The sequence below is a fragment of the Mesoplodon mirus genome (genome assembly GCF_964341445.2).
Source record: "Mesoplodon mirus genome assembly, contig: HAP1_SCAFFOLD_859, whole genome shotgun sequence".
NCBI classification, from domain to species: domain Eukaryota; kingdom Metazoa; phylum Chordata; class Mammalia; order Artiodactyla; family Ziphiidae; genus Mesoplodon; species Mesoplodon mirus.
The window spans coordinates 26,369-47,689 of record NW_028295181.1 but is presented as its reverse complement, the minus strand read 5'-3'; the positions used below and the strand labels follow the sequence as shown (position 1 = coordinate 47,689).

Here is a 21,321-nt window from a genome sequence, read left to right as displayed (position 1 = left end):
TTTGTTGAAGCCATCAGATTCTAGGAATAAAATACCATCTGGTCTTCTGAATATCTATGTAATTTTAAGTGGTGCTAATTAACCAATTGCTAATGAGAAATGCCAAACAGGACAGTTTTAGCCACGTGTTTTCAACAAAACATCTGGACATCTGTTCTTGTTAATAGGGAAGAGAAGATACATTGTTTGATAAATATTACTTAATTAAGGGGCGACCCCAGCCCGCCAAGAAAAAACCAAGGAAAGTGTTTGCTGTGTACATAAACTTCCCCAGTGAGGGTTTTTTGTGTTTTTTTTGCGGCACGCGGACCTCTCACTGCTGTGGCCTCTCCCGTTGCGGAGCACAGTCTCCGGACGCGCAGGCTCAGCGGCCATGGCTCACGGGCCCAGCCGCTCCGCGGCATGTGGGATCCTCCCGGACCGGGGCACGACCGGGGCACGAACCCGTGTCCCCTGCATCGGCAGGCGGACTCTCAACCACTGCGCCACCAGGGAAGCCCCCCAGTGCGGTTTTTGATGCAGGCTCTTGTCTGTGATTGCTGGAACTGTAGTGGTTACGGTCACTGTCCCCCCTTGCACTCACGGTTGCTGGCAGCCAGAAGGTGAGGTCGTGACGATGAGGAGCGGTGAGCATGTGAAATCAGAAGCAAGGACACACGTCTGGGTGGGTTTGCTCCCTTCAACGCTGTAACGTATGTACCACTTAGTACTGCGTTTGCAACAGTGTCCAGAGGACGAAAAGCAGGTTTTGCTCCACTCCTCAAATAATAGCCTGGCCTTTCCTTGCGTCATATATTGAAGGACTAGTAGAGAGGTGTGAGCGACAACAAGGAACCTCTTCGTGTTCAGTGGATTATTTATTTTAAAATGTCACCCAGTATTCTGCTGTTCACTTAGGGAGTGCTCCATCTGTTTCTAAATGGAGTACCATAGGCAGAGCATATAATTTGTGAGACACCTTTTTTACGCATCCAGCAGAATTCCTATGCCCTTATAGTTTCAATCCTGTGAGAATAAATAGAAGACCCCCAGATGATTCTTAATGCATAATAAAGTTGGAGAGCCGGTGGGCTTTCACAACTCATTTTTGGTTTCCTGAATAATCTACACTGAGTTACTATAATTCATCATTGGTGAGTGAATTGGAGTAAAATATTTGTTTTGTTGCTTTTATTTCTCTTGAATCAGTATGGAAATCCTTTGAGTTATTACAAATTTACATTTCTGCTGAATTTTTTTCAAACCATCCATAGGGACAAAAATGACAAGTGAATTGACAAGGGCATAAACAGTCTGAACAAAGGGACCACAGTATATGCCAGGTCCAAAGTTGTATCCATGGTCCCGGCACAAAGTAGGTTCTTAGTTGTCGAGTGGAAGAACCCACGCTGCTCCACCTCCACCACCATCGGCCAGCTGGCGGGTTTTGTCAGCACCCGTCCATGAATTTAATATGTTGAAATCATGGGGTAGGCCCGGTCCGAATGGTACTTTTCCCACTTACATAGAAGTATTTTTGTTCCCCTTGATTTATTAGGCTGGAGGACGTGTGCCAGTGTTAGACACACTGATAGAACTTGTTACACGAGGCCGATCTATCCCGGTGCATCTGAATTCTTTACCGAGACTGGAGTCACTAGTAGCTGAGGTTCACGTTTGGAAAGAATGTGCTGCTAATACATTCCTGACTGAGAATTCGTCCTATTCTCTCTTGGAGGTAAGTTTGCACTTAGCCCACCTACAAGACCTTGGGTCCCCTAGCCTGGCAAAACATGTAGTCCCTCACACACGGAGGTGGCATCACTGACTGATCTATGCTCTAGCAGTTATTTTTCTCAGTGGAGCCAGGGAGATTCTTCTAAGTTTCTACTGAAAGTTTCAATTGAAACTTAGAAGAATCTTGAAATGTTTTCTGCATATGTTTAGGGTTAGCATTCACTGTCTAAGGAAGAAATTTTCCTCTTTGAAGTTCCTCAGTTTGTTGAAATTGGACGTTTAACCTTGGCCATGCTTCACCACTTGCTTTTAACAAGCTCAATAAAAGATCTCATCCACCTCTCAAAGGGCTATAGTTGCATTTCCTGTGTTTTTTTGTAAGCTGATGCTGGTCGCACATTATGACTGGAATCGTTCTACATCACATTTTTTTTTTTTTTTTTTTTTTTTTGCTATACGCGGGCCTCTCACTTTTGTGGCCTCTCCCGTTGCGGAGCACAGGTTCCGGACGCACAGGCTCAGCGGCCATGGCTCACGGGCCCAGCCGCTCCGCGGCATATGGGATCCTCCCAGACCGGGGCACGAACCCGTATCCCCTGCATCGGCAGGCGGACTCTCAACCACTGCGCCACCAGGGAGGCCCCATCACATTTTTTTACTTACTGTTTGATTGAATCTGGAATCAAAGTCTTGTCTTTTTGTGAGATTTCCTTCTTTCTTTCCTCCCTCTCTTCCTTTCTTCCTTCCTTTGTAGAAGAGAGTTTCTGGCTTCAGGGAGGCATGTTACACAGAAAATACTAAGAAACTCACATCCTTCCCACTCCTTAGGCTTTTATTTGGGGACTTCCTAATGCTTCATCTGAAATCCATTTTACCAGCGGTTGTGCTCTGTCCACATTAGGTGCTATGTCCTCGATGTGATATTGGCCTTTTGGGATTGAAGAGGAAGCAGAGAAAGTTAAAGGAGCCCTTGCCAAGTGGCAAGAAGAGAAGCCCCAGAGTAGAGAGTCTGAGTGACCTGGAGAGAGCTCTGACTGAAAGCAGAGAGACTGCTTCAGCTGTACGTACTGGGGTTTTTCCTCCTCTTTTCTCCATAGGGGAGGATAATTTCTAACTCTTCTCTTACTGACTGGTCATATTGGGAAGGCAAGTAGAAGAATAACTTTAAAAGTACTCTGTTTTACCAAAATGACTTTAGGAGAATTGTTACTTGTAAAAGTTTTGAATGGAAGGTGCATGGAGGTGCAAAGGATTCAGGGAAGACCTCCCAGGTTCAGAAACAATCTTGCCAGTGCCTGAGGCTTGGTCCAGGGATGCAGACTCAGGACACCCAGGCTAACGGATATGGGAACTGCAATGCCAACTTACTAGTTTACAACAAGAAATACACTTAAAAGGGTACTGGATACTTTTGAGTCTGACCTGCATTTAGCATAAGCTCTGTTGATTCAAAGATTGTATCATCTTCAGGAAGATGAAGCAGTATCTAGCTAATGTTTAGTGAGCAGAGTATCAGAACAGAAGAAGATAGCTGTGTGATCTGGATGCTTTTTGAAAATTTAAAAAAAAAATTTTTTTTTTAATTGAGCTATAGTTGACCTGTAATGTTTATATTAGTTTCAGTTGTATAGTACAATGGTTCAGTATATGTATATATTGCAGAATGAGCACTATACATCTAGTTAATATCCATCACTACACATAGTTACAGTTTTTTTTTCTTGTGATGGGAACTTTTAAGATCTACTCTCTTGGCAACTTTCAAATATGTAACATAGTATTAATGACTATAGTCATACCATGCTGTACATCACATCCTCAGGACTTATTTTGACCTTTTGATCCTCTTCACCCATCTCCCCCACCAGTTGCCTTTGGCAACTGCCAGTCTGTTCTCTGTATCTGTGGGGTGGTTTTTGTTTTGTTTTGTTTTTGTAGATTCCACATATAAGTGAGATCATGCAGTACTTGTCTTTCTCTGACTTACTTCACTTAGCATGATGGTCTCAAAGTTCATCCATGTTCTTGCAAATGGCAGGATTTTCTTCTTTTCTAATGGCTGATAATATTCCATTTTATATGCATACCACATTTTCTTTATCCATTCATCCATCAGTGGACATGTAGGTTGTTTCCATATCTTGGTTATTGTGAATAATGCTGCACTGGACATGGGGGTACAGATAATCTTTTCAAGTTAGTGTTTTCATTGCCTTTAGATGTATACCCAGAAGTGGAATTGCTGGGTCATATGGTAGTTCTATTATTAGTTTTTAAGGACCGTCCATACTGTTTTCCACAGTGGCTGCGCCAGTTTACATTCCCACCAATAGTGCACGAGGGTTCCCTTGTTTCCACATCCTGCCTAACAGTTGTCATTTCTTGTCTTTTTAACTTTTTTTTTTTTTTTTTTTTTTTCCGTACGCGGGCCTCTCACTGTTGTGGCCTCTCCCGTTGCGGAGCACAGGCTAGGGACGCGCAGGCTCAGCGGCCATGGCTCACGGGCCCAGCCGCTCCGCGGCATATGGGATCCTCCCAGACTGGGGCACGAACCCGTATCCCCTGCATCGGCAGGCGGACTCTCAACCACTGCGCCACCAGGGAGGCCCCTCTTGTCTTTTTGATGACAGTCATTTTAACAGGTGTGAGGTGATCATCTCAATGCAGTTTTTCTTTTTTTTTTTGCGGTACACGGGCCTCTCACCGCGGCGGCCTCCCCCGTTGCAGAGCACAGGCTCTGGACGCGCAGGCTCAGCGGCCATGGCCCACGGGCCCAGCCGCTCTGCGGCATGTGGGATCCTCCCGGACCGGGGCACGAACCCGCGTCCCCCTCATCGGCAGGCGGACTCTCAACCACTGCGCCACCAGGGAAGCCCTCAATGCGGTTTTGATTTGCACTTCCCTGATGATTAGTTATGTTGAGCATCTTACCACGTACCTGTTGTCCATCTGTGTATCTGCTTTGGAAAAATGTCTACTGGATCCTCTGCCCATTTTAATTGGATTTTTGGTTTTGGTAGTGGCGATGATGTTTTGTTTGTTTGTTTGTGCTATTGAGTTGTATGAGTCCTTCATTGATTTGGGGTATTAACCCCTATCAAATTATAATTTGCCAATATTTTCCACCATTCTGTAAGTTGTCTTTTCATTTTGTTGATGATCTCCTTCCCTGTGCAGAAGCTTTTTGGTTTGATGAAGTCAAACTTTTAGGATGGTTTTGAAGGCACAAAGCATTGTCCATTCCAGAGCAGGAACATACCTGCTACTGGGCCTGGGCTCGTCCTTGGTCCAGGCACCTTCCTTCTGGTCCGATCCTTCGTAGCTGCCTGATCTCTCTTGTGATTGACATGGGATTTCCCTGATGTGTTTGTGTATTTTGACACAGACTTTCTTTGGCATGTTTGTCCCTTACTTCAGGCTCTAATCAGATGCGGCTGCCTGAGCATAATTCTGGTGTTTTCAAGGTGCTACTTTCCACTGTTATGTGGTTCGTTTTTGTAAAGACACCGTCTGTCTTGAGCTTTGCTTGTCTAGTCTTGCTGATCTAGTCTGTGAACCTCTGTACATTACCTATTGATCACTTTGTGATCACATAACCCGTATATGCTGCCTGTACATTGTTTTTAGCTAGAGAAATAAGTAGGTTTCTTAAATAGACCAAAGGTTTGTTAGGTGGTTTACTTCTGGATCTGTTTCTTCCCTAATCCATCATTCATACATTTTCTTCTCTCATCCAGAAGAGTCGATCTGGCCTTAGGACTCAGTTTCCTCTTCTAGTCAATCGGGATGGATCTGGTGGTGGCTGGATCCGATCATCGAGAATGGTTTAACTATGACAAATTAACGTTTTAAGGACTTATTTATAGGAATAGACTTGGGAAAAGAATGGTTCCTGCAGCCTGTAGTTTTTATTTCTAAAGGGGAAGGCTCAGTTTTAAAGGCCTGTGTTTACCCCCTGTTGCTCTGTATTTCTCCCTCAGTGAAGTATTAGGATTTTGGTGGTCCAGCCTTCCACTGTGGAAGATGGATGTGTTATGTTCGAGGGGGTAGTGACTAACTCTGACATAGCTAGTGATTTGAATTGGTCACCCTTAGGCAGCTTTTACTTCATGGTGGGAGGTGAATAAATCTGTAATGCCTGGACTGGTTTATGTAGTGGGCGCCTGGTCTGTTCACGTAGAAGTCCCTTGTATGGACAGCTTGTACATACTGGTCAGAAACATGTTCAGTGTCACTTCAGCTTTTTGTTGTGAAGCTGATTATGTTTGTGTTTTCAAGTCGCTTATACAGATTAACTGAACTCAGAACTTTGCTGAGACATGGCTCTCAGTTTTAATAGAGAGAAAAGACTTTATAATGAGTATACTTGCCACTTTCTGCAGAAAAGCAGCTTGCTTTTGTCTCTGCCCTAATGATCTTACAGCGTGTGAGAGTGTGTGTGTGTATCTGAGAAAGGGAAGTCTGGTGAAGTGGTTCTGTTTGATTCTTTCGTGAGGGACCCAGCTTCACTACGCACAGTTCCAGTGTCCAGCACACATATAAGGCCTAATGTTAAAGGCAGTAAGAGACACAGGTTACTACAGCTGTTTAACAGACTTTCTCATCTAAAGTGCCTTTCTGGAAGAACTCAAAAGCTAGTGGAACTGAAAACAAATGGAAAACCTCAGAAATTAATACACCTAGACTGTGAAAAGCCTGTATCCTTCAAGAGAGGTACATTTTCTAAGAGAGAAATGTGTGAGGAAGTTGGACTTCGAAGAATGGTGTGTGTTAGGCAGCTGCTCACACTGAGGGTTTGCTGGGTGCCAGTCAGAGCGTCTGTCACACAGCCCATGTCATCGTCATAGCGGCCCTGTGAGGTGGGCACTGCTACTGACTCTACTTCATACGTGTGGAAATTTAGCCACAGTGGATGTTGTTGCCCACCTGACTTAGTGAGGCAGGCAGTCTACTCTGGAGCCCGGTGTTCTTAGCCACCAGGACCCTAGTTTTAGGAGAAGGCTGAGTTCTCTGTGACATTGTCCCTGATTGTTATCTCCTTTCTAGATGGCAACGCTTGGGGAAGCCCGCTTACGAGAAATGGAAGCCTTGCAGTCTCTCAGACAAGCCAATGAGGGAAAATTGCTGTCGCCAGTCCAGGATGTGGAGATGAGGGTCTGCCTGTGTCAGAAGGCCCCAGCTGCCCCCATGATCCAGTGTGAACTCTGCAGGGATGCTTTCCACACCGGCTGTGTGGCGGTACCCAGTATTGCGCAGGGCCCCCGGATCTGGCTGTGTCCCCATTGTCGGAGGTCAGAGAAACCTCCATTAGAGAAAATTCTGCCCCTGCTGGCCTCCCTCCAGCGTATCCGAGTTCGCCTTCCCGAGGGAGATGCGCTGCGGTACATGATTGAAAGAACCGTGAACTGGCAGCACAGAGCCCGACAGCTGCTCTCGTCAGGTAACCTCCAGTCCATGCAGGAGCGAGCGGGCTCAGGACTGTTATGTGGCAGATGGCAGGCCTCCGCAGGACAGGCGCCAGAGACGAGCACGGTGAGCCGGAACTCCCCTTCGCTGGTTATCGGACTCAGCTCTGGTGGTGCCGCCGGTACCGGCACCCGCTTTACCTTCAAGGGTTGCGTGCACCTGCCACGTTGCCTCAGTTCCCTCTGCTCCCGATAGCCGGGCACGCTTCCTGTGGAGCAGATTTCACCTCTTCATATGCGCATGTGATTTTTCCATTGATGTGTGTGAACCAGGTGTATTTTTAATATACATGTGGGGTTTTTTTTGGGTTTTTTTTGCGGTACGCGGGCCTCTCACTGCTGTGGCCTCTCCCGTTGCGGAGCACAGGCTCCGGACGCGCAGGCTCAGCGGCCATGGCTCACGGGCCCAGCCGCTCCGCGGCATGTGGGACCCTCCCAGACCGGGGCACGAACCCGCGTCCCCCGCATCGGCAGGCGGACTCCCAACCACTGCGCCACCAGGGAAGCCCAATATACATGTGTTTTAAAATTCTTTGCTTGGCTGTTTTTTCCCTGCTTCCTCTCGTGTAAGTCACCGAGGAGAAAGGGGAAGTGCCTCCTCCTGTCTCTTGTTGCCTTTTGAGGGAGAAGAGGTTTTGAGGTATCTTGAGTGTTAGTAAGTTGCTTCAGAGCAGAGGTGGTGGGTTTCATACCATCTGTGATCTTTCTTCCAAAGCCAGATTCCCCTGAGCGTCACTGGGACGGCCGGGCTTCTGTCTTCTTCCGTGGGAGATGAGGAGTGCAGCCAGGCAGGCAGTACTCAGGCCTCTCATAATGTTAACCTGGTGACTTCCAAGTCTGGCAGATTCTCTTGCAGATACTACGCGTCCCTTGTGCTGCACCAGCAGAGACGTGTGAAGTGTAGGAGTTGAAGGTCATACAGATTAGAGACGAGGACAGAAGATTGGTCTCTGTTGTCTTTGTTTTCTTGTCTTTTTAATTTCTCCCCAGGCTTCCGAAATACAGTGCCTGGCACTTAGCAAACGATGTGTTACATTTTTGTCTCGTAGTTGAGTTGTGGGTATTTGGGTAGCCTACACTGGAGACATTTGTGTTCCTTACACAGGACGTACTAGGAGTTCACCTATGGTAATAAAAGGGAAAGACACAGCTGTTATTTACTTACTAATTTGTGGTCAAAGGACTGTTTCTCCCAGCTCCTCTGATAAGCTCTGGTGAAGGTAGGGACGTGGATGTGAATACTGTCTGGCAGTTCCTCAGTTGGTTTACCCAGAGGGGGTGCATGGCTGTGTCAGTCGGGTTAGAATCTTCAGAAGGCGGATTACCTGGAGATTAAAAGGCCGTGCGATCTGTTTCCACACAGAGAAAGTGACTGATTTCCCAGTGGTGCTCTTGACCTCTGCAGTCAGTCCAGGTACACCCAGGAAGGCCACAGGCTTGCTGGATATGAGTTGGTTCGGCCAGCTCTGAGTTGCCAGGAGACTCCTTTCCGTTTGGGAAAATCAAGTCTTTCTCTTTGCTGGTGGCTGCCTGGTGACCCAAGCTGCTTCCCTTGGGCTGGTGGGAGGGGTGGAGCCCTGGAGAAGCCTCACTGTGTGATGTTCTCCTTCCGCCAGCTCTCTCAGCCTCCTGGCTCCACGTCCTTCTCCGTACCTGGTGACTGGGACAGCAGAACCTCATATGTACACTCTCCCTTCTCTACTGGACGGAGCTGTATCCCCCTCCATGGTCTGTATTTATTACTGTCATCACCATTATCATTGTTATGATCTTGAGGGCTGAAGAGTAAAAAGTGATCGTGCGGTAGGTTTTTGTTGCACATAAACCAGGAACCATTAAAAAGGATTTTATCCTCATACGTAGGATATGGATTACTATGTGTTTGCAAGGTAGGAGAAGAACCGTAGTTAAAGGCTCATAAATGCAAAAGAGACAGAAAGGAAGTCTTTATATCCATTGTTTTCAGGGATGAAAGGGTTCACGCCATGCCAACTGATAATTAAACCCCAGGCATCGTGGTCATCAGATGCTAAGTCATGGGTTCCCTTGTTGCTTCATTACTTAGGAGACTTGAGGGGGCTCTAGAGACCCAGCCTCCTTCCTCCTGTCCTTCCTTGAAGGCGACTCTCCCCCATGAGTTCTGCCTGGAACCCCGGGCCCGCTCAGAGTGCCCAGGCCCTGGCTCTTCTGTGCTTCTGTGAAAGCCGAGGTATCTCCCTCCTGCATTAGCAGGAGTCCTCCTAGTCATTGATAGACTTACACAGTCCAGTTTGGGCCTGCTACGCTGTGGCTCTGGGCCTGTGGAGTGAACCTCACTTGAAGGGAAAGGGTGGTAATGGGAGCGGTGGTCTTCCCTCACTCTTGTCTCAGGTGGGTGTCACCGTGATCTGGTCTGGTCTCCGACAGGTCTAAGCCCAGAAGTGAGTGAGCTGTTGATGGAGGCCCAGCTGCTCCAGGTGTCCCTTCCTGAAATTCAGGAGCTCTACCAGACGCTACTGGCAAAGCCCAGCCCTGCACAGCAAGCTGACCGCAGCTCTCCAGTGAGACCCAGCAGTGAGAAGGTGGGCGTCGGGGTCTGGGCGGCAGCGTGCTTCAGAGTGTCATCATCCATCAATAGCTCGGGGACGAGATGCTGTCTTTGGTCGAGGAAAGGATGCAGACCACCTACCCCACAGCCCTGTTCCAACGGCTGTCACTGAGCACTTTGGGCTCACAACCTGGATTTTGATGCTGGTTTTTAAGCCACTGTGTGAAATTGTTTTTTCTTTTTAGCAAGGTGTGCTTCTCATCATTTCCATGTGATAATAGCTAGAAGCAGGATTATTTTTCTTCAGTAAGAGAATTACTGTAGAGATGAAAATGTAATTATAGCTGGAAAGGCCTTTGGGATAAAGCCTTCATTCTTGGAGTCAACATGTAACAAATGCTTTAACTCTTCTAAACCAAACCCAACAGCCGGTGTGAGGACCAGGTGACTAGACCAAGGGTACCCTTTTTTTGTTTGTTTGTTTGTTTTTTGGGTATTTTTTGGCCACACCGCACGGCATACGGGATCTTTAGTTCTCCGACTAGGGATTGAACCCATGCCCCCTGCAGTGGAAGCAAGGAGTCTTAACCACTGGACCGCCAGGGAAGTCCCAAGGGTGCCCATTTTGAGTGCTGACTTACTGGAAGGGGATAACTAATAGTGTCCTGTTTCTTAGCAGCGTAAGATGCTGCTGCTGCTTCCTGTGAGTGAACTTACTGACCTGTAACCTTTAAGGCCCCTGAGAATGTAGTCAGATAGGGAGGCATCTCACTGAAAACAGCATGCGGGCAGACGCTGGCATTTAGGAGTTGTTTTTCATGATGACGCCAAATAGTGTAGCACTGTTATCAGCTATGTTCAGTTAATGCACCTCCTCCTGTAAGGGGTGGAGATGTGCAGAAAGACGCAAGGTATTGCCTTGGTTCCTTAGCTGTCTGTGGGTTATGAACGCCTAGACAGAAACGCTCTGGACGTCAGGCACTTCCTCGTGGGTTTGGCCAGAAGAATGTGGCATCTCCCATCTCCCAGAGCTGGTTGGCTGATTTGAAACGAATTGTGTCTGTGACATTTCTGTTTTCCAGTGTTGCTTTGGTAGACTAAACAGTGAAGTTAGGTGGTCCTGTAGGATGTGAAGGGGGGTGGGGTGGGGTGCAGCACATGTCGGTGTCGATGGGGAGCACCTGCTTCTCGTGCAGCCGGTTCTTAGCATCGCTGGTTTTGGCGAGAGGCTAAATGGAGTTTGCCGTCTTCCACCCAGAGTGACGGCTGCCGTGGGAAGCGAGACGGAGTCAGCGGCCTCGAGAGCAAAGTAAAGAGACGCCTGGAAAGAGAAGGTCTCTCCAGTGAGCGGTGGGATCGAGTCGCCAAATTGCGGACCCCTAAAAAGAAGAGGATCAAACTGAGCCACCGCAAGGACACGAACAGTTTCAAGTTAGAGCGGGCGCGTGGCTATGAGCTGGTCCCTTCTGCCGACACTCAGTCCCTGCCCTCAGACACGTCCTGCTCGGAGCAGGAGGACTCTGGGGACGAGGACGCCGTCTGCCCGGCCGTGAGCTGCCTGCAGCCAGAAGGAGACGAGGTCAGTGAGGTTTGGGCCATGGAGGACGTGCGTTCCCTTAACTCAGAAACCCTGTAAGCTACAGCTCACCTGGCCGGGTCTCTCTCCTGCTTACCTGCCTTGAGCCGATCTGAGTGGATTGCTCACCCTCCCCCACTGGTACCTCTGCTCTCACATCGTTCCTGGGTCTTCTCCCTTTTCTTGAAGAAACTCTTCCTCCTCCCTTTTTCCTTTTCCTGCTCCTCCAGCTTTCACCGCCCGGCGCTAAGAAGGTGGGAGGGATGCTGCTACCACGCCCTTTGCTTCCGTGTCACAGGGCTGCGCTGTCTTAGCCCCAGAGCAGTCACCACTTGAAGACTGGCTTTGACTCGGTCGCTTGGGCTGCTGTGCCCGAGGTCCCAGTGCTGGGGCAGTGGCCTGCCCGGTGTCGGTCAGGCCTGTTCTTCCCCTGAAAACCCCGTCTCCCTGCTCTCTGTAACCAGGTGGACTGGGTCCAGTGTGATGGCAGCTGCAATCGGTGGTTCCATCAGGTCTGTGTTGGTGTCTCTCCCGAGACGGCCGAGGAGGAGGACTACGTGTGCGCGTGCTGTGCGGCGACGGACGCGCCAGGCCGGAGATAAAACAAACAGACCCTAACTGTAATTCAGGACTCGGCCAGAGGACTCCTCCAGTGTCGCAGCAAAGCTGCAGGACTGGCATGCAAACCAGCCTGTGAACGGTGCTATTTCTATTCCTTACGGGATCATTTTTCCAGAACTCTTTGAAAAAAAGAAAAAAACGACTAAAAAAAATTTTTGACACTTTTTGTATTTTTTTCCTTAAGAGCTGTTTGTGATTGTTGAGGTTTGAAATGCTGACTGGTTTTTGCAGGGGTTCCCACCAATGTGGAAGGATTGGAGCTTGCACCTTTTCATGTACAGCATTAAAGTCTTACCTCTTTCTGGGGTTTACCGGCTTAAGAGTCCAACTCAGTTTCAGTGCCCAGAAGAGCACCAGAAATTCCAGTAAATCCTCATTTGAGGGATTTCTCTCTTGTTTACTCTGTTGCCATATTGGGGAGCTTAAGTTTTTCACTTTTGGGGTTTTTGTTTGTTTCTTTTATCCACTTTTCTTTTTTTCCTGGTAGACTAGGTTTATTTATCTAAGCAATAACTTCCATGTTGGTTTCAGTGGCTGGAATTAAAACAAAACAAACTTCCAAACAGCGTGTGGGTGCTTCAGCATCTGGTTGATGTCAGAACGCAAACGTCTAGTTTCTAGTGTCACTGGTGACCTAGTGACATAGAAAAGAGGCTGCTCTCTAAGTACCTGCCACAGCTGTATTTTGGCTTTCTCCTTGCTCCTTCCCTCCTCGCCTGTTTTTTTGGTAGCTTGTATCAAAAAATGTTGCAGTTTATATTGTGGAATAAATCCTTGGTCCTAATATAACACTACATGCTGGTTATTTAGAGCCATGAGCCTACATCTGCTTCTGCCCCTCCACCTGTGGGCTTTGAAGAGCAGAGGGGTTGCTTGCTTTTGCCTCTGCCCAGCCAGGCTGCAGTAGCGGTGGATGGTAGCCTGCAGACCTTAGGGGATTCTTCTGTATCCTGCTCTGTTCAGTGGGCCATATGCCTCCAGTCCGCACTAACAAAGACCCCCCTTTCCTCCCGTCTTCAAGGAATAGAACCTGTCTTTAAAGCCATGCTATTTTTAAGTAAGCTTTCTCAGAATGTTGGCAAATCATTCCAGTCCTCACATCGGCCCTCCTTGTGGGAATGATATCTTTATTATATTTGAATTGACAGGGAAACTTCGTTTAGGGTTGAGATGTCAGAAGGGGAGACGAAAGGAGAGTGCACCCTCACAGAGAGCTAGGAGGGTGTGGGTCAAGGAAACACTTGTGAACACGCAGGCTCTGCCCTCTCGCTTTCCTTGCTGTCTCTCTCTCTCTCTCTCACTGTTGTTACTGGTCATGGATGGCTCACAGCCTTTCCCTGCCTTTTCTTTTTAAAGGACTCTGTTCTGCAGTGGAGAAGACATTCTGGTGAACAGGCTCTTGCTTGCTGTTTGCTATCCTGTTGCTAATAATACCTGTTTTCCCTCCATTCTATAGCCATAAACCTGAAGATGGGTAGAAACAGTGGGTCTTTAATAAAACAAAAAAAACAGCAGTTTGTGATGTAGCAGAGAGTTAAATGTGTACTGCCCCCTTTTATGCAATTCAGATAATTAAACCTCTTTAAGAATGACTTTGAATCGTCTGCAGTTTTCCCAGAGTTGTCATATTTCTCCTTGTCTGATGGGCTTCTGGGGCCAGTGGAGAAGAACAATCTCAGAGTCCCATCTGGAGTGGCAGGGGTTTTGGCCTTTTTTTTTTTTTTTTTTCATTGACGTGTAGTTGATTCACAACGTTGTGCCAATCTCTGCTGGTTTCTGGCCTTTTTAAGCACCCCGATTCTTAGACTCCCCGACATTGGGGCACGATGCTGACTCTCCCAGTTCCACGGAGAACATAAGCTTAAAGGGGACTTTGCTCCTGGAATAAAGCCTTTGCCTGTAGGGAGCTTCTGCCCATCTGGTGTGCACCTCCCCTGCCCCACAAGCTTTTCTTCTTCACCTGGAGGGTGGTTCGCAGTCCCTGACAGTAGCACCCTTGTGCTGAAGAGTCTCTGCCCCGGGTGGGGGGTGGGGGGCAGGAGTGTGTGTATGTAAACCACCTCCCCCCAGGGGGGGCCATGGTCTGTTACACACATCGGTACTGAAGTTAAAGGCCTGTCACGTGCCAACAGTTATCCTGCTAGTGAATGACGACGGCTCTCCTGGAGCCTCCATCCTACCTGCACGCCAGCACGACGTGGAAACACGGACCCCCGACGGACGCCTTCTGTGAGGGCCCCACCGAGACCCCGGAGTGGGTGTATTATCTACAAACCGTGCTTGTGCGTGTGAGCTGTGAGGCTGGCCTGTACCCTCGTGGATACCCGAGGCAACACGCGCGAGACGGTAACACACGCAAGCTGACGCTGTTCCGTCCCGGGTCTTGCAGCTGCGTGAGGTGTGAGGAAGAAAGAAAGGGCTGAGTGAGATTGGAGCCTAAGCCAGGAGGGCACGTGGGTGAAGAAAGAATCTGGTGCCCCCGCCTCAGCGCCGTGACTACTGTGTTTGTTTTTCCCCCCAAATCAGGCTGTAGGATCTCTCACCGAGCGCAAAGGGCTTGCCTGTGTGTCGCCTCTATCCTGGAAGAAGACTGGGATTTGGACGCACTGTAAAAGGAAGGTCTGCTTCTTTACCGCTTCATTTCAGCGTCCTGGGAGGAGGGGCTCGTTTACCCCTCTCAGAGTGAATCTGAAGCCAGAGACGCCACCTGAGGTGGTGGCAGTTGGTAGAAACCTGCTTTGTTCTGCCTGCACGCTCTAGTAACTAGAGGCAGAGGTGTTTGTGAGACTTGGGGTCTTCGGTGGAAGCATGGGTCCCTGGGCAGGGGTAAGCCTGCGGACAGGGTGGGTGTCTCCCGGAGGGCTGAAGCCCGGCTCCCCTGTGCCTCTGGTTGGGCTCTCCTCACGGGCCCCCGCCGCTCCTTTAGTCTCACCGCCCTCTCGAATGGAGACCCGCTTTCAGCTTGCACCAGGCCTTCGTGCCTGTGGGTGTTTCTCTGGGCTCGGCCCCACCTGGGGTTCCTGCCACGTGACACAGACTGGGGTGGACTGTCGACGCCACGTACCTGGGACAGGAGGCGGAATGGCACAGCAGGGATTTTAGCCATCGTTGCCTGTTGCCCTTCAGTACCTGTGCCCAGTCTGTGCTGTGCGTTGGCCTCTGTTAGAATGGTCCTTCCTCTGTGTAAAGATGCAGAGAACACAGTTCCTTCCTGCTGGACTTCGCCTGTTGGGAAGAAGAGCCCGGTGCCTTTCCTTGAGCACCGGGGCGATGGCTCCCATCTTCTGCCCTCTCCAGCCCAGGACGTGGATCCTTTGAGGCCCTCGACTTCTCTGGGCGGTTCTGTGGGACAGAGAAGCTGCCTGGACAAGACGTCGTATGAAGTCGTACCGTCATAAATCCACTTCCAAAGCATAATGAGCCCATCTGTAAAGTGTACCTTTTACGTCTTCCAAATTTTTGTAAACATTTTCATGTTTCAAGATTGCTTACCTAGGAATACATCTTCCCCTTTTTATCAGTTAGGATGGAACCTTCAGATGGTGACCCAGCTCCCTCTTCTGTTCTGGGCTACTTGTACTAGGATGAAGGGTGGCCGAGCGATGTGCTCTTATTTTCAGGAGGACCCGCTGCGTTGGATGGAGGACTGGGATTGCGAGGTCGTTGGAGCTGCTGCAGGTGAGTGGAGGCCAAAGGACTCTTCTTTCTGTTTCCCTTGAATGGGAACACAGAGAACTTTAAAATGGCCTTTCTCAGGGAGCAAGGTTATTTGCTCTATTGAAAAGAAATGCCCAAGACACCCTCTCCCCGCACAGAGATGTGGGGCTCCTGCAAGCTCCCCTAGCCGGATGTTGGGGTCGGGGGGAGTGTGGGTTCGAAAGCACTGGCTCCTGTCTGCCCGTGATCCTGGTAGGAACACACACAGAAGGAGGCCCCTTCTGCATAGGGCCGGAACAGGTCATTGGACAGTTCATCAAAAAGTCAGTTAACGGATGAAAAATGATATGCTTACCTAAGTTGTATGTCCATCCACTTAAGAAACTAAAATTGAGAAAAATCAGTTTGGAGAGGCAAGGGCTTTTCTTCACAGTAATCACATGCGTTGTCTATGATTTTCAGTTTTGGCTTCCTTTAAAATGGATAAAGAATTTAGACATGGTGAAGGAGTTTGACTTTAGAATTCAAGATACTTATTTTCTCCAATCTTTTGTTAGAGTTTTCACCTGTACCTAATTTAACAGCAACTTTTTAAAGCAACTCAATCTAGTTTTTATAAAAACAACTCTTCACACTCATAGGTTTATGTAATAATCAAAACATAATGGCTACAACAGACTGACTCGTGGGCAACCAGGAACAGGCGAGACCGGAAGAGGGCCGACTTCGGGCCAAGGAAGACCCGAGCAGGGGAGAAGCTGCCGTTGGCCGGACGGGTGTCTACTGTGTTCACAGCTGCCTGGTCCAGCTCTTGCAAGACTTCCTAAGCTCCTAGGAGATAGCTCGGTGTTCTCTGGTCGGGGCCGTCCTGACCTGCCGGCCAGGTGCGGCCCACCGGGGCTTCTGTTCTCAGCGCGGGTGGCGAGCGTCCCTGTCTCACGGGGGTGAGAGCTGAGGGGCGGCGGTCCGAGGAGCGTGGGCTTTGGAACCGGACGAGCCTGGTCTGGCTCTACGCCTGCTCTCAGTGAGGGCCAGCCTGTGGGCTCTCCAAGACCTCAGCCTGCTGCCCGGGGCCGGCGAGTCTGCTGCACCCCTCTGCCCATGCCCCACTGCTTTCTGTTCCTAGACAGCAGGGACTAGAGGGGGCAAGTGTGATGATCTAGGTCACTGCCATCGATGGGTCATCGGTGCCTTTGTGGCCCTGGTTGTGAGGGGCTTTTACGTTACAGGGGTGCCTTGAAATCTAGCCGCCCCCCAAATTCCTCACTAAGTTTCCTTTTCCCCACAGATATTAAGGACAGCGGTGTGTCCGTGATGGTGCTTGCCTTACTGTGTCTGCGTGTCCCCCGTGAGGCCAGGGTCTGTTGGGCATGGCCCTCCCAACCTTGTGCCCAGGACATTGACTAGCTGAGGTGGTTGAGGTCGTAGTGGACGTGGGTGCCCAGCCTGTTTCCTGCTCTCTTCATTCCCACCCCCACCCCCGCCCTCCAAGAAACTTCTCAAGGAGCAAGAGTGAGCGAGTTAGAGGGCACTTCTTGCTGCATTAAGGGCAAGCAGTGCCCAGAAAGCAAAGCAGACGGAGGCAGGAATGAGGCAGCGTGCCTGGGAACGGGGCTCTCGGCTCAGCAAGGCCCTACCGCCGCCCAAGGCTCTGCCCCTGGAGCCCTGCTCACGGGTGCAGGCAGACGTTTCCCTGGTGGGATCAGCCAGGAGAGGAGCAGAGTGGGCCCAGGCAGTCCCTGGCCACCTTAGACGTTACCGAGGCTCCAGTCCTGCCTCGCCTGCCCCCTTCCCCAGCTTCAGCCTTTGGGAAACGGGGAGGGAGGGATTGGGGACAAAGACCCTCGGTGCAGGGATCACCGTTTACGGGACGACCACAGGGAAAGGCTGGGCCGGCAGAGGACTGAGCTGTGCTGACTGGGAGCCTCCCTGCTGGTTCTGGACCCCAGAGCCCCTTCTAGACTGAGCCCCGAGCAAGCATCATGGGGGTGTGGCTTGAGCAGGACTGCGGGGGCACTCATGAGCCAGACCCCAAGCCTGTGTCCTAGAAATAACGCAGCCAGGCCTTCCCACTGTGCTGAGACGGCTGCACAGCACAGCGCTTGACAGCAGCCGGGTGCCGTTCTTAGGGCTTCACCCCCACTCCGGAGCTGACATTCCCCCTTAGGTGTGCAGCCACGGCTGGAATTTTGATGCCAAATTGTGCCCTTAACCCTGAGCTTTAGGATTGGAAATAGGGAGCCAGGTGGGTATTAGTCGAGGGAGGGACGTCCAGGTTCCTGAGGAGATTGTACCGCCGGCCCTGCTTTTCTGTCCTAGTCTGAGCTCATGGCAATCAGTTCTGGCTGCCGACTGCAGTCCCTGAATGCGCTGACACAGTAGGGTGGCCCTCAGGACAAGCCTGCAGGAGTGTCTTGCGGGCGGCAGAGGGCAGCAGAGGGCCGGCGCCGGGCTGCTTTCCTGCCAGATCCCTGAGCCGGGCCTCTGCGGCCCCTACTGGCGCCCTGCCTGGGCCTCTCCATCCTGCCCCTATGCCAGCGCCTGCAACGTGGAGCCCCTTGGAGGTTCCGCTCCGTTTAGGGGAGACTGAGTCGTGGACTTCAGATGGGCAGTCGGGCCTTCTACCGAAGCTGCTGCTGGTCCCAGTTCTGTGCCCTGCGCGAATCTTGTAGTTTCAGGGCTCACAGAACGTGGTTACTGTCCCCGAGGACCTCAAGTCCAGTGCGGGAGGGGCCTGCGTAAATATATCTTCGGGGTTTCTTGCTCTCATGGGCATCACAATTGTGACGGGGTCAAAGAAGAGCTCCCCTAGGGTTATCTCACCACAAACTGGCCATGTGGCCGTGCTGAGGATGAAGGCCTGGCCCACTTGACTCCCTTCCCCACCCCCCACCCCCCGACCCAATTCCCACCTAAGGGAATCAGAGATGTTGACTGCACGTTGCTCTGGGGAAGGGACAGGCCTTGCCTCCAAGTGGGACCCTTGGGTACAAACTCTGCTCATGTGAGTAGAGAAGACACCTTCAAGGACGCCCGGTGTGGCCAGAACAAGATGTATGTGTGGGGCGAACGACAACGAGAAATAATAAAAGCCGACACAACCCTTAATACATGCTGGGCGCGCTCTGGAAGCCTTGCATAAAGTGACTCAATCTCCGCAGCCTCCCAGTGAGGTCAGTACTCTCGTACCCATTTCACAGATGGGCAACTGGATTTCAGAGAGGTTAAGACTGAAGGCCATCCAGCTGGTATAGAGGAGCCAGGATTCAAACCCAGACAGTCTGATTCAAGAGTCTGAACCCGTACAAACAAGATGGAAGGCCTCTGTGTATCCTTGAGCCTAGCGTTTGGGATGTGTGGCTCCCCAAAGCAGTAAAGAATTCCTAAAAACTCCACAGCAAAGTTTCTGATGCCCTTAAAGGCTGTGGGTTTTCTCCTACCACGAGTAGGGTGAAGCTTACAGAAGCCTTTTAGAGAACTGAGTGACCTTTTTTTTTCTCTCTCTTAAACTTGTTTGGTTAATTCAGTCAAGTTGGAAATGCATTTCAGCTGCCTCGTTAAGGTCTGGGTATCGGCTGCCTCAGGATGCAGGCCTGTGTGATGGCACCCTGCCCTTAGGGGCTCCTGGGGTGGGCAAAGGCACATCACTCGGGATGGAGGCCAGGCATGGCCATTGAGATCCTGGCAACGAGAGCAAGTCAGCGCGAGGAAACAAGGCCTTTAGTGATGGGAGGGCCATGGCTTCCAGGTGACTGGCCTGACTGGCCTGGCCTGAAGCAAGGGCTCTGTGGTGGCAGGTCCTTATCTGGGCAGAAGCCCACAGTCAACACCCAGAGCCCAGATAAAGGACCCATCAGGCCGTGCTGCTTGTGAGCTTACACACGCACGCACACGCGCACACACACACACACACACACACACACGAGAATGACATAACCCCTGGCTCTGATGGAGCCCCTTCTGGGCCGGGTGTTTGGACCCCCTCCATTGATCCTCCCCTCATTCCCATGAAGTGAACTCACTTGTTAAGGACCCAGGCCCGTGGGAGGCAAGCTGAGATTTGAACCCAGGCAGCTGGGCTTCAGAACCCAAACTGGCCGGCACCACACATGCGGCCCCCGGCCCCCTTTGAGAAGCCAGCAGGGGAGGGGACCAGCCTGGGCTTCCAACCACCTGACGTGAGTGGCTTTTCTAAACCACAAACTTGACCAGGTTCCTCCTGTGTGTAGACGCCTTCCTAACGGCCTGGTCTAGAGCCTGACCACCGTGGTCTTGCCCTCGCGTCTCACCTTGCACGATCCCCCAGTCCCAGCACACGTGGCCCCCGGTGGGGCTATTTTCCTGTCCCTAAAGCGTCAGAACAGTAGCTGCCTGTTGAGATCCTGCTCAGGGTTTCTGAAGTCCTTTCTCGGTGGTGACAGCGGTGCCTTGGTAGGTGCTGGAGCCTCCATCCGACAGACTCGGGGGCTGAGCTTCAGAGAGTTAGGAGACGCGCCCCTGGCCTTGCGGCTTCCTGTCTGACCCTCCAGTTCAACTGTCCACCTTGACCTGCTGCTGCCATCTGGCCTGGAGGCACTGGAAAATCACTTGGTCAGTCACTGCGGACCCTTGCCGTCCCCCTGGGGGTCTCTCTCGGGTTCCAGTTGGTGCACGTGGTTTCCACCGTCTTCGCTAAGGAGGCCATGAGCCCTGGGCGGCGTGCAAGTGTTGGCCTCCATGCTGCCAGCCCCTGGCGGGTGCCTGATAAACAACATCCTCAGTGACGGGAGAGCTGTGACTGGGCAAGATGAGGCACACGAATGAGGCTGAGGTTTTGCTCCAGGTTTGCACCCGAGGCCCGGAGAAGGGTGGCTGGTGGCCCTGGGACACCCAAGCCGGCCCTGTGTCCATCGAGGCCTTTCCCCCTGCTGTCCTCTCCTCTGGCTTCCGGTGCTCACCTCGCCGGGCCCCGCCAGGCCGCTCTGAGACGCGACCTCAACGCATAGAGGGTTCATGGACGCGGGCATGGTAAATGGCCAGGGTGAGTTACTCAGAAAGTGTCTCAACTGATTTGCTTTTCACCCCCTCGATGGTCGGTGTCCTGAGAGCCATGGTTGCCCTTGGGAAAGAGGAGTCGTCCCGCCCGCTGTGGTTTCCAGCTCGGAGCACGCACCCTGCACACGCCGGGGGGGGGGGGGCACGCCCCTCTGTGCAGAGCCCCTCCTGCATTTCTGGATTCACTGGAAGAGGGCCGGGGGGGTCTGGGGAAGGGGCAGCCTAGACCAAGAGAAACTTCTCCTTTCCTGGGGGAGTGAGAACCCGGGCTCAGAGGATTTACCTGGGACACAGGACTGACTGGAGCTTCACCGAGGAAGGAGGAAATACAGTGATGAAGTCCGGTGTTTAAAATTATTACTCCCTTTGACTCTGAGAAAGAAGAGAAATCACATTCACTTTCAGCCAAGTTAGGGGATGGAAGGATGTGAGAAGAGGAAGGCCCATGATGCTCAGTAGGCCCTTCGATCTGATGAGAGTCTGAGATCGTTATCTTTGTGACTTAGTTTCTTCTCTGTGCCAGGCGTGGTCCTGAAAACCTTAAGATGCCCCCGTCTCATGCAGTGTGGAATTAGAGATAAGAAGTCCTCCTCCACCCTCCCCATTCTGTAGTAAAAAGTTTTATTGGACTCACTTTTAAAAATTGTTTTTATTTTGTTCATTGCATGGGGAATAAACAATTATAGTTCACTTAATCAGCTTCCTGGAGGAGTTGGCCTTCACCA

General features: G+C 50.9%; 1 protein-coding gene across 1 annotated transcript in view; it reads left to right on the top strand.

The window, feature by feature from the left end:
- The window catches only part of LOC309797674 (lysine-specific demethylase 5B), a 72,032-nt gene extending 58,535 nt beyond the window's left edge, over window positions 1–13,497 (top strand). The window contains exons 21-27 of the mRNA XM_082646123.1: window positions 1,538–1,717; window positions 2,618–2,776; window positions 6,763–7,248; window positions 8,798–8,909; window positions 9,588–9,742; window positions 10,967–11,287; window positions 11,749–13,497. Coding sequence (XP_082502249.1) covers window positions 1,538–1,717; window positions 2,618–2,776; window positions 6,763–7,248; window positions 8,798–8,909; window positions 9,588–9,742; window positions 10,967–11,287; window positions 11,749–11,886 — 1,551 coding nt within the window. The 3' untranslated portion in view covers window positions 11,887–13,497. The remainder of the gene's footprint in view (window positions 1–1,537; window positions 1,718–2,617; window positions 2,777–6,762; window positions 7,249–8,797; window positions 8,910–9,587; window positions 9,743–10,966; window positions 11,288–11,748) is intronic.
- Window positions 13,498–21,321: the final 7,824 nt, after the last annotated feature.